Source organism: Cupressus sempervirens, chromosome 9, assembly GCF_028749045.1.
Source record: "Cupressus sempervirens isolate cs-2001-9-10 chromosome 9, ASM2874904v1, whole genome shotgun sequence".
Classification (NCBI taxonomy): Eukaryota; Viridiplantae; Streptophyta; class Pinopsida; order Cupressales; family Cupressaceae; genus Cupressus; species Cupressus sempervirens.
The window spans coordinates 558,920,621-558,933,530 of record NC_143126.1 but is presented as its reverse complement, the minus strand read 5'-3'; the positions used below and the strand labels follow the sequence as shown (position 1 = coordinate 558,933,530).

General features: G+C 37.7%; 1 protein-coding gene across 4 annotated transcripts in view; it reads right to left on the bottom strand.

Moving 5' to 3' along the window:
- The window catches only part of LOC149539874 (S-adenosyl-L-methionine-dependent methyltransferases superfamily protein), a 199,953-nt gene that overhangs the window by 173,759 nt on the left and 13,284 nt on the right, over positions 1-12,910 (bottom strand). For all 4 annotated transcript variants that reach the window (XM_089801075.1, XM_089801076.1, XM_089801077.1 and 1 more), the window contains exon 2: positions 12,249-12,393. In XM_089801075.1, coding sequence (XP_089657201.1) covers positions 12,249-12,393 — 145 coding nt within the window. The remainder of the gene's footprint in view (positions 1-12,248; positions 12,394-12,910) is intronic.

Sequence of the window (12,910 nt, the reverse complement as noted above, 5' to 3'; positions counted from 1 at the left end):
AGGATTTACTTCAGTCCAAACTTTCAAATGAACAGGCGCGACGTGCTAGAGAACCTAATTTAAAAGTTTGTGGCCTCCCGCCTTTCACTATTGACCCAGCTGACAAGGCGTATGCCTTCCTTTGTGACCAACTTGGGCTTCCTGATATCCTTTTAGATAGGGCATGGATAGGGTATGACTCCACACTCTTTATCAGATTCCTTAATGCATCGAACAGGCTGCAAGTTCTAAGGGTTCGTAGAAAACTCTTTCCTCTTCCATCTAAAATCTATTTAGATGAAGATCTCACAAATCAAAAGTCATTGAGCTTAAACATACCCGTACTTTAGTTGTTGCAACCCGTCTTGAGGGTAAATGGAAGGTTATTGGCAACTTTAAGGCGATTATTAGAGACGATCCTTCGTCGGGTTGGTAAGCCAACTTGGCTCCCCAGCCCAAGTGATGCTTACAAGGCCAAGGTGGGGTGAGGGGACTCGATGACTCCTTTATCGTTCACAGTTGGAAAGGTAATGACACTCTTTGGTCATTACCTAGTCTTTTTATGGATGTCATTGGTACTGCAAATGTTATTCTTGTTACTGAGATACAAGTCTAGCTCATCCTCTTCCCAAGATTCTTGGGTATCAATGGTTCTTTGTTCATTGGGATGAGGTCAAATTCTCTAAAGGTGTTAGAGGCTCTAGTGGGGTCGCTTGCCTCATCCTCATTGCGATTTGTTATTTCCCGTCGGCTACTTCTCCATGTGTGGTTCATAGCCCCGAGGATGCCCCTTTTGGTGACCTCAGCAATTGGATTGACAAATTCTCGGCCTTGGGGAAGTTGGTTATTCTAGGGGACTTCAATGCCCATACTAGAGATCTTCATGCCCCTTTTCATGATTGGTAGACTAATTTCTTACGTACCTCTGATTCTAATAGTGCTACGATTTGTTTACAACGCTCCTCTAATGACACAAATGGCACCTATCACGACATGGCAAGCACCTCCTTCATCTCTGTGAGTCTTCTGCTCTCCTAGTTTTCTTAACGGGCTTCCTTACTTCCCCGATTTTGGGTTGTTTACTTGTTCGACGCATTGCAGTGGTGCTAGTGTCATTAACTGCACCCTCACCTGTATCTCCTTCATCCCCTTCGTTAGCCACTTCTCTGTTTCCCACCTTCAGCTGGCTAATGTAATGAACCCAAATTGGGAGTACATCATTTTTCTACGTCTTTCCTTTTATATAAATTCTTTTGCCCTATTTTTCTCTGGATGGTTTTGATAATTTTTTATTTGATTCCCTATGATACCCTTTCAAAGTTACTATTCCACATATATACATTTTAATAGTAAAAGACACATCTTTTCATAATAATAATTATATTATATTAATAATATATTTATATTAATAAGCTTTAGTTAATATATTATATTAATAATTATATTGTAATATATATTAATTTAATAATATATCAACTATACATTATTATAATTCATTATTAATATAGTATTGTTACATTGAAATATATCTTAGTAATCATAATATCATTATATTATATTATTATTATTTCATTGATTATATTATAATACGTTATACATAATATGACATTATTAAATGATTATAATATAATATTGATTTTATAAGTCTAATATGATTATAAAGTATTATAGGATTATAATAATATTACTTATAATATTATTATAATACTTTTACTAATATAGTATTGCTATATTAAAGCATGTCTTTATCATTATTTATTATTTAAATTACTTGCCAAAATGGGGACATCACAGTCCTCCCCTCTCGAATTTGCTTGTCCTCAAGCAAAATCAATCATAGATACAAACATATTTGCATATAAAGCCTAAAAGATTTATAAAATATATATTTTAATAAATGAAAACACAAAGCAAACACGGTGTAGACAGATGAAGACACGAAGCATACACGATGTAGACACATCATACATAACCTTGATTAGATCCTAAAATTAACAATGTGCAATGACTATACTTCTTCATTAGGCTTATGAACCCTGCAACCACAAAATAAGCATCAGTACATGCATATAAATATATATAAACTTCAAAGAAATTTGAATAATAATTAGTTAATCCAAGCCAGTTCCATACTAAGCCCAAGAGCGAAACTTTGGCCCCCTTGGCCCCGGTGGTGGGTGTTAGGCATCCACACGAGGTGGTCTACTTAGTGGATTGTTGTTTGGCTAGAAAGGTTCTTGTGAAAAGGAGCCATTATTATCTTTCCCTTAACTAGCACTACAATAGGGTGTTCTCTCCCAATTGCAGACTCCATAGGAAAGTGGTAGGGTTCCTTTTTCTTATTTACATAATCCATTGGAAGGAATCTTTCTCTCTCTCCTTATTATGATCATCATAAGATGGTAGATTTATGGTGCAGAGGGCGCGTGAAACAAGCTCCAAGCGTATCCGACAAGTGCTCGAAATTACTTCGCCTCTCCCCCCACCAACTCCCTACCTTAGGATATCATAATGTGGATGGGAAGATGAGTATTAAATTTAATTTACTTAGTTCATTTGAAAGATTTCTTCTTATAGTACACCAATAACTTTCTCTCTCCTTGTTACAATCATCTTGATGGTAGAATGATGGTGCAAAGGGCGCGTGAAACAAGCGCCAGGCGTATCCGACAAATGCTCGAAATTACTCCGCCTTTCCCCCCACCAACTCCCTATCTAAGATTACGTAATTTTGGACAAGAGAGGCTCTCTGTACTATAATTGAAATGTATTCTAATTACTATGTTTTCCTTAAATTAACATATTTATATTTCATTTCATTTTTCATATATATATTTTCCATTTTCATATATTTTGATTTCATTTCTTTGTAACTAGAATCATTGATAGACTATTCAATATTCTTCATTATCACAAGATGTGTCAATAATAAGGATACTCAACAATTATTTCTTAATAATATATATGAAGAAAATATATAATTTACCTCATTACCTTTAGGTGTTGAAGTGGTGATTTAGGAGTATGAAATAATCTTCCAATGTTGATGTAACATTATCGCATGGAGTGCATTGAAAATTGAAAAATGTTGGACTTTAGGCATATTTCCATCATTATCTTGAATATGCTTCTTTCATCTAATCGAAAGTGGGATCCTTCATACCAATATGGTGTACAGACCAGCTGAGGTGGGAATGACTTATTCTTTTAAAACTTCATTTCATAATTGACCTCCTTCATTCAATAATTATTGAGAAGTAAACTCTTGTTATCAAGTCACATACTAGTGAGTATGAAGCAGATAATCAACTGCTTATTTGTTCTTTCCAAACATTACCACTTGAATTGGATGTTTGCAGACAGGTTCCAAATTCAATATTTTCCTTATATCATCCCTTATGTACGGATATCAGGAGGAGTATGTGATATAAATGAAGTGTGATATTCCTTTCATCTTTGCATGGTGTTTAAATGAAAGAGAAAGTGGTTCATAGAGACTGTAAACAACAATGCTTGAGATGAAAGTGTGTGCTTCACCTTTGTGTTTTAAAAACTCTTGGAATATTTAGGGCATGTTATAGTCATATTAAATCATGGATATGAAAGTTGAACACGTAACATTGTGTAGTGGAATAGTCAAACACTCAATGACATTGGGAATGACATTTGTAGTGTGTCCTTCTAGACATTCATTCATTTGCCCTTTCTTATCATATCCTTTTTATAATATTTCTCCTTTATTTTTCTTCGGGTGCTTTTTTGACTTCTTCTTAGTCACGTAAACTTCTCCGCCTAGAATCCTTGGGAAGACAAAGGAGTGGGGTTGCATACGAATCTATCTCTGCATCAGTGGCTTGAAAGTTGTCGCTAATTTCACCGATGAAACTAATTTCATAGTTATATTTGCACAAACATGAGCACACCCTAAATAACCAAATCGCGCACCCCATAAGGCCATTCTAGCAATAGTTGCAACAAAATCTTCATCGACAGGATTCAAATTATGCAAATTACCCACAATGACATCTATTCGGCAAAGCACAGCATAAATCAAGGAAATTTACCCAAAGACCGGTCGTTGTAGAAACTCTGAAGCAGGAGTAAGAATATGGTTTGATTATGTTCTTTAATTCTACAGGATGACAATCTGATTCCAATCTGATCATCTTTCCGAAGAACAAAATAAATCTTTTTTATTATTTCCAATTCCCTTGGTTACTGGTTGGACTTATGTTTGCTGCCAGATTAATTGTCTGAGATTCTAAGTTGCCGACTACACATCTTTTCTTCATGATTTGATAGTACATTTTGAGAATTTAAGATATATGTAATACTGATTGGATTATTCCCCTTTGTTCCCTCCTTATCTTTCTGTTCTTAATCATCCAGACTGCAACTCGGTATTTTTATTTTTATTTTTTATTTTTTTGGTATTTTACGTTTCTTCTCTGGATGTTTGATGATGTATGTTTGCAGCTCCTAGATTATGAGTGCCATCTCTACTAGTTGCAAACTACTACTGTCAACTTCTACCCCTTGCTTGTGTGGTCGCTGATCAAATTGTTGAGTGTGTATGGCCATTGACTTCAGCATTCCCAGACTGTATTTGATCCTCTCTTTTCATTGATTGGTAGAGAAAATATGCTAATGTCTTATGTATAATCTGTACACTTACTCTTCTATGCATTCGTGGTAAAAAGATGTCTTATTTGACATATGATGGTGGGTCAAATCTTATGATGTTAGCCCTTTGAATATAATGTTTCATGTGGTCTCATTTCTCTTCAATCAATTGTAGTGGTAATGCTTTTATGTCTTGTATTGCTGAATGCTTAAGCATTGAAGTTCGCTCCATAATTAATCTACTCTCATGCAAATGTCAAACCTGAATCGGTATATCAAGAGATTGTTTGAAATAACAATCAATCTTTAACATATGAGTAGTGGCTTGCTGGTCTTGTGACTTTTCTCATCATGCTGGCGTGACTTTAGATGGCCATTAATTCGGCAAGATAATACAAGGCCTTATGAATACCATTTGCAACTTCCAACATGGCATGTTAGTCGTATCAATATTCATAGCATTCAATGTTAGTACAATGTGGCCTTGAAAGATCTATCCAATCAATTTGCTAATATATCTAATTCTCTAGACATAGTCTCTGAAACAGCGAAACAGTCACTTGAATATACAGTAGATCTCCTACATAGCATAGTTTATGTTCACATCTACCCCTGAGCTATTATACAACATATACTGGCACTTTTAGTTTCTTAATATTGCAATATTGAGTGGTTGATAGGTTCACTAGTAGTTAGTTTATTTATTTATTCAGTAGGATAATGCCAACTTTATATATATGACACTCCATATCAACTGTGATGCCAACCTTTCTTGTATAAGTTTTTTATGGGTCTAGGGCATTTGAAGAATGATTGGCAACAAGATTGTGTGACCTTCCATTTCATCGATTCAGTCCTCCACCTTTTTAATGTTTCCCTTTTAAAAATCTTATTCATTGTGATGTTATTTTTGCATCATCTGCTACCAGCAAGTAATCTTCTCATGATAGTAGATTACTCTTAATTATTATTATTTGTCTGCTACTGCGATCTCAATGCTGACCATATCAATCAATTACCAATTTCTAACTATTCTTATTGTACCTCATTTGCAACATCACTTGTATGAATATTCCAGATTTTTATTGTTCTGTTATTAATTTCCTGTTATGCCAAATCTGTAGTTGTTCTGGTCATTCCAATTTACCTCTTTTTTATTTGGTATGCTTCTTCAATATTTCTCTCTGAATATTTATGGGCATTGAAAATTTTACCAGCCATGACAATGGCGAATTCCAAGCAAGAAGGAAATCATTGGAATTATAAGCATGACACATTGAGCTATAACATTTCTTAACAGTCCTCATATTCAATGGGGATGCGAGATTGTTTGTGTATAGTATATTTCTGTATTTTAGTCTTTATTGGGAACCTTATACTTTATCATTACTAATTACAATGTCTACTGTGATGTTTGGCAGCGTCCAAAGAACTGATCAGCGCTGTTGCTTGCTAAGACGTCATGGCACATATAATTGCATTTATGGTTTTCTTTTCCAAGTATAATAAAGGGTTATCTGCATGAAATCTTCGAAATAGGGATTTTTTTTTTGCAAGATATTTAAATACTATTTAAACTCTTGAACTGTTCTGACCATGTTTGCAAAATTTTAGTCTTGTGGAAGAAATATGCTTGGAACTTGTCTCAACTGTAAAATCAATTTTGTTTACTAACGTCTGTGTAGTATCCAGATTTGATCATTTGGGTGTGATTCTGTTTTCTATACTTCAGCGCTTCTAAGTTGGCACATGTAGTTTGAATGCTGGTAAATGCAATACGATATGGCTTAAATCCTGATTGCTGCATTTGCTTTCCCTTTCAATCTCACAGGTTGGCAGGAAATCCTGCTCTGATACCATTTGTAATGAACCCAAATTGGGGGTCCATCATTTTTCTACGGCTTTCCTTTTATATAAATTCTTTTGCCCTATTTTTCTGTGGATGGTTTTGATAATTTTTTATCTGATTCCCTATGATACCCTTTCAAAGTTACCATTCCACATATATACATTTTAATAGTAAACGACACATCTTTTCATAATAATAATTATATTATATTAATAATATATTTATATTAATAAGCTTTAGTTAATATATTATATTAATAATTATATTGTAATATATATTAATTTAATAATATATCAACTATACATTATTATAATTCATTATTAATATAGTATTGTTACATTGAAATATATCTTAGTAATCATAATATCATTATATTATATTATTATTATTTCATTGATTATATTATAATACGTTATACATAATATGACATTATTAAATGATTATAATATAATATTGAATTTATAAGTCTAATATGATTATAAAGTATTATAGGATTATAATAATATTACTTATAATATTATTATAATACTTTTACTAATATAGTATTGCTATATTAAAGCATGTTTGTATCATTATTTATTATTTAAATTACTTGCCAAAATGGGGACATCACAGCTAATCATTCCTTCCTCAGTCTCACCTTTTGTGCCCCTTCCCCCACCCCCTCTGCCACCCCATCAGACCCCTACACTACCCCCACCTACCCACACCAGCTTTTCCTTCGTGGATGTCAATCATGACCTCTTCATCACCCATCTCAAATGCTCTCTTCGGGCCTCTCCAGTCACTGACCTACCCTATGCTTCTACCAATTTTGACATCTCCTCTGTGATTCGGGAGGCTGCCATCCTCTCTTTCCCTCACTTTTTAGCCCCTCCCTAGCTTGTCCCTCCCACCCCAACTCTTGCCCCTAGAATCGTTGGTTTGACAACAATTGCAAGTCTTTTCATTACCTTGCTCGCTCCACCTTCACCATTCGAGACCCCTCCTTCCCCCAGGTCAGATTCTCCTATCGTAGCTTCCTGGAAGAAGCGTCTTTCCTACCTTGAGCAGTGCAAATCCCTCAGCTATTAACTTTGGGTCTCCCTAAAGCACTTCTGGCATATGCTTTCCCCATCACTCTGCTTTCCCCACTGACTTGGATTTCAACTCCTTCATCTCCTACATCGTCACCCTCTATGATATTCATGGTCATCCTCCCTTTGCATTGCCCACCCCCCCCCCCTCTACTACCACCTCTTCACCATTTTCACTATTGCCAAGGCCGTTAGAGCCATGAGTTGTAGCAAGGCTGTAGATAAAGAAGGGTTCCAAGCGGAGTTCTTCAAGTTGGGGCTTTGTATTCTTGGTTTGCATCTTTCTGATCTCTTCAACAGAGTGGTGTGTACTGGTTTTCTATTGTCTTGGTCTCACCATATTATCTACCCGATACACAAGGTTGGGTCGGCCTCTAATCCAAGGAACTACAAAACCATTATGATTGGGCATACCTTTGCCAAATTTTATGCCATATTTTGCACATTATTCTCACGAGATAGCTAGATAGATTGAGTGGCAGGGCCAGAGGCTAGACCGGCTTCAGAGCGGATTTTTAGACTACTCACCACATCCTCACTCTTAGGACCATTATTGAGAAGGCTCGACACCGCTCGGCGAAAGTCTACTGTTGTTTGGTAGCCTTCCGCAAAGCCTTTGATTTTGTCCCTCGCTCGGTGTTATTTCAGACACTTAGAGACATTGGGGTTTCTAAAGTTTTTCTCGTGGTCATCATGATACTATATGAGAGGGTGGTTGATCGTATCAAGACTCCTTTGGGCTTCTCCGATTTCACTCAAAGTTCTATTGGGGTCAAGCAGGGCTGCCCACTTTCTCCTATGTTGTTTGGTATTTACATTGATGAGCTTGAGACCTATCTGAGGAGTTTCTCACTTCCCGAGGACAGGCGTTACCTTCATCAGGTCTTGATTTCCATCCTTCTCTTTGCTGATGATATGGTGCTTTTGTCTTCCTCCCCTGATGGGTTACAATGTCTTTTGGATGGGTTGGCCTCCTTTTGTGATTCTTGGCAACTGGTGGTTAACTTGGGCAAGGCCTGGGTCATGGTTTTCAATTGTTTGAAACCCCTTATTTCTATTTCTTCTTTAGAGGGACCAAGATTGAGATGACTTCAAGCTACACCTATTTGGGCATCAGGTTTTCTAGGCCCCATTTTAGTCTCAGACCGGTCATGACACTGCGATCAACAAGGGGTTCGGTTCTCTTGCTTTACGTGAGAGACACTGCTTCAAACACCATTTTCAAGATACCACATCTAAGATGCATATCTTAGACTCCCTAGTTAGACCTATTGTCCTTTATGGCTCAACCATTTGGAGGCCATCCCTGCTTGCCACTGATTGGGCTTCGGTGGAGAGGGTGCAGACTGTTCTTATTCGACGCCTCATTCGTTGTTAGTTGACTACCCCTACTAGTATTATCTTGGCTGAGTTTGGTGCTCATCCCTTCAGACTTTGCACGATCTTTGATCTGGTTTGGTTACTTCACATACTTGAGGGCTTTGCAGATTTTGTTTATGGCAAATATCATTATTCCTACTTGGCCTAATGTTCCTCGGCTTTGATTGTAGCTTCAGACCCTACTAGTCGCATTGAGTGTTGGTACGCTCAAGCCTCCAATCTCCTCCACTCTGTGGGTATCAATATTGACCACCTTCCTCCCTTTCAGTATTCCCTGGAACGCTCCCGCTCATCTCCTCCGCCCTAAGTCAGAGTTGAATGAGATTACCAGGATGGACATCTACACGAAGTTTATTCATATGACTTGGATCGACCCGCCAAGGGGCCTCTGCCCGCATATGGCCTTCTATGTGGAGCACTATATTGACATTCAGGATGGTATTATTGTTTGGTCTTATTAATCTTCCCAACAGTGGCCTCATGCCTTACGTATCCAGCTGGGCTCTTTTAGAGTTGGCCCGCACCGGCTCTACATCCAGAGAAATTACCAAACTAGAAGGGATGAGCAGTTTTGTCAATGTTGTAGCATGGGTGTGGCTGAGATTGAGATCCATTTCCTATTCTACTGTCTGATCTACTATGAGATTTGAGGGAGGTTTCATTGCTTATTCAAAGAATGCAAGTCCCTATCCTCCTTCAGGTATGATGATCAACGATACCTTGCACTCTATCTCCAAGAGGCCTTCCATCTTTGAGATCTTGCTCTTTGGGAGTCTCGGCTCTCTAGATCTACATCCCTTCATCAGCTTATCACTTCCTTCTTCACTCTGGTTACCTCTACTAGAGGAAACAAGAGGTGTGGAAGACCGTCCACTGCTACTCAGATTAGATCAGTGAGACTGCGCAGAGATCACACACATAGGCATCACTAGCGATAGCGGCCCTCCTCTCTCTGGCAAGGGGTTCAGACTTCTCCACACTCGGATAGTTATTTTTCAGTGTTAGGCTACTTTTCAAAGGCTAAGAATTGCTAGTTGTTTGGCAGTTTTGCAGTCTCTCGTTTAGTGTTGTTTCTTTGTTTGCTTCTTGCTATGTTGTTTTCCTTTTCACAGACACCGTTTCGTGGTCCTACTGCCCTCGTGCCTCTATTTGTACTTTCAGTCCCTTAGGCCCATTTGCAGTCTCTTGTTGGACATTAATATCTTATCTCATCTTATCTATTTCCCCTCCATCTCATCCTCCATGTTACCTTCCATTTTCCCTCCATTTCTGCTCCACTTTACGACAACTCCTTCCACTACACTTACTCACAATCTGTACACTCAACTTCCACTATTGCCCTTAATACATGTAAAGCAATCGTATTGACTTCCTTGTCCCTCCACCGAACATCCAACACATCCTACAATACAAGACTCTGTTCGCCATTAAGGGGGTAACTCACGTGGGTACCAAGTTGGGAACATTCCATGATAGAGAAGTTGGAGAAGCTCTTGACATTTGTACGAGTAGGATTCTCAGAGACGTTTGGAGTGTGCTATGACTTTAAGGGGTGGCCTACGACAAAGTGCCTTTCCATGTTGGAGGACAAGGCACTCCGGAAGAGATCAGCAGAGACTCAAGTAGCTGCATTGGTTAGGGAGATTGAGCAGGCCTTCAAGGAAGGCTACTACACCTTATGGCAATCAGAGCATGTTTCGGCTACACATGAAACGGATAGGATGGAGTTGGTGACTGAATTGTGGACAGTGAAGGGAGATGTGGCTCGAGAGAGGAGGCATTGGCCGCAGATAGGGAAGCCATGGAGGGAGAGAAGGAAACCATGCAGGCAGCAAGAGAGATTTTGTTGGCTTAGCTAGAGAAAGCCAAAGTAGGTAAGTTTGTGTTGGAGTCACCCATGGCGAGTTCTATGGCAGAGCTCGATGCTAAGGCGAAGCAGCTGCTAGAGGCGGCTATGATGGTGAGGAGGACAACTGAGAGGAAGTGGGTCACAAATCAGGACTTGCAGCTCATAAAAAAGAAGGTGTACGAGTTGCAGACTCGCATATCCCCTACTCCACCACCTTCATCCACTGCTACAACATCAAGGATCCACTCTCAGCCGCTGCCAACCTGATTTCTTTTTCTCTTTTGTATAGTGTAGTGTGGGTTCAAGGATGCACTCTCAGCCTCCACCAACCTGATTTCTTTGTCTCTTTTGTATAGTGTAGTGTGGGTTGTGGGTTTTAACATCATTCCATTTTAATTGTATGTCATCAGAAAACGAATATCTTTCTTTCTTTTTTTTCTTTTTTTTTTATAGGGGGGAGGGGTGATGTTGTCAGGTATAATGCTATGTGTTGTCTAAAATGTTGTTAATGTTAATTATGTCATTGGTCATTAGCAGGGCTAAGGGGTAGGTAGTTACAGTCACGATTGTTCACGTCATACCCCCTCGGAGGTTATATGTAAATTCCCTCGGATGGAAGAGGGCATCATCATTATCATTGGTATCATTGCTGTTGTGCTTATCACTTAGTGCAAATCTTGATTGATATTAATGGAATATATGGCAGTTCTCTGATGTTGCCTTGAATTTACTTATATCTTTTATAACTCTTATTTCGTAGCATGCATCAAACTACCTTTACCATAGGCAGTAAACAAGCTTTGCATTGCAGTTTTCATTGAAGTATATGTAGCTTTGTGTATAGTTTCATTTATTCAGGAATCTTGTGTTCGTTGCCAAATTCAAATTTAATCTTGTGTGTTTGCGTTCTCACTCTTCCTGGTCTTTTCTTTCTAGGCAAAAAGAGTCTGTGTGTGTGTGTTGGTTATCATAGATTAAATTGTTCAAATTAGTCAAAAGATCATTAGAAACTCATGTTACCTAGAAAAGCTGTTGTAGCCTGGCCTTAGTGCATAAACCCAAGAACAAAAAGACAGGTGTTTACTTTAGTTTGTTTACATCACATGCTGAAAACACCAAAGTTTATCTTGTGCATATTGCAGAAAGCTAAAGCTCATGCCATGACTTCCACAAATCAGTTTAGCTTTTAGTTAGAATAATGCATCCCCTTCTAATTCAAAGAAATGCTTTTCCATATGTGCTGTTCCAAAACACAAGAAATATGACAGAAAAAAAAAATGCTCTACTTTAAAATTTCCACTAAAAAGCCAGGTAAGCAGCTCAAAATTTTGATTCTTAGGATTTATGATAAAACAACTACTGAGCAATACAAAGCTTATGAAACTGAATTCAGCTAAATACAGATGTGAATGGGCAATCTTGACACAGACCATACAAGTTCACTACCTACTCAATCCAAACTGACTTCAATTGAATTAGGTTTAGTACAAACCTTTCCATGTTTGTATGCCTCAGAACTAGCAAATTGAGCTTGTGGAGGAATACTAAAGAAACCAGGCAACCATGGTACAGGCTCAAATTTGAACTCAAACTCACTCTCAATCTTGAATATATCAGAATCAACTCCAGGTTTCAACCTGAGGAAAACTGATAGCATTATAACCAGTAAGAATTATTAAGTAAAACACCTCCTACTAGTCAATCAAAGTAAAGAGGGAAATTAAGAATACCTTGCACAAGCTTATCACTACAATGAAGCAGAAGAATAAAGAGCCACTTCGTACAAAATGCAATGTTGGTAAAAACTTCATCATCTTTGTTTAAGAATAATCACCTAGCCAATAGAATATTCATGAGATCTATTCCCAATGTGGAATCATTTGAATCAGTTCAATTAGAATCTCAAATTTTCATACACTGATTTCTTAACTCACATTGGATTATATAAACTATTAGTCGCAAGGACGGAGAAATATAAGTTTGATATTATATTATCGACTTTGGCTGTATCTAATGGTACCTCAAGCAGCGGTTAAACAAGTAATTAGCATTTATTTAGCTAGCTCACACCAATATTACTTGGGGCACGCAAAGAACTCATTTTGCCAAATCAGGGCATTGGATAACACATGGAAATTTTATTTTTGATTTTTC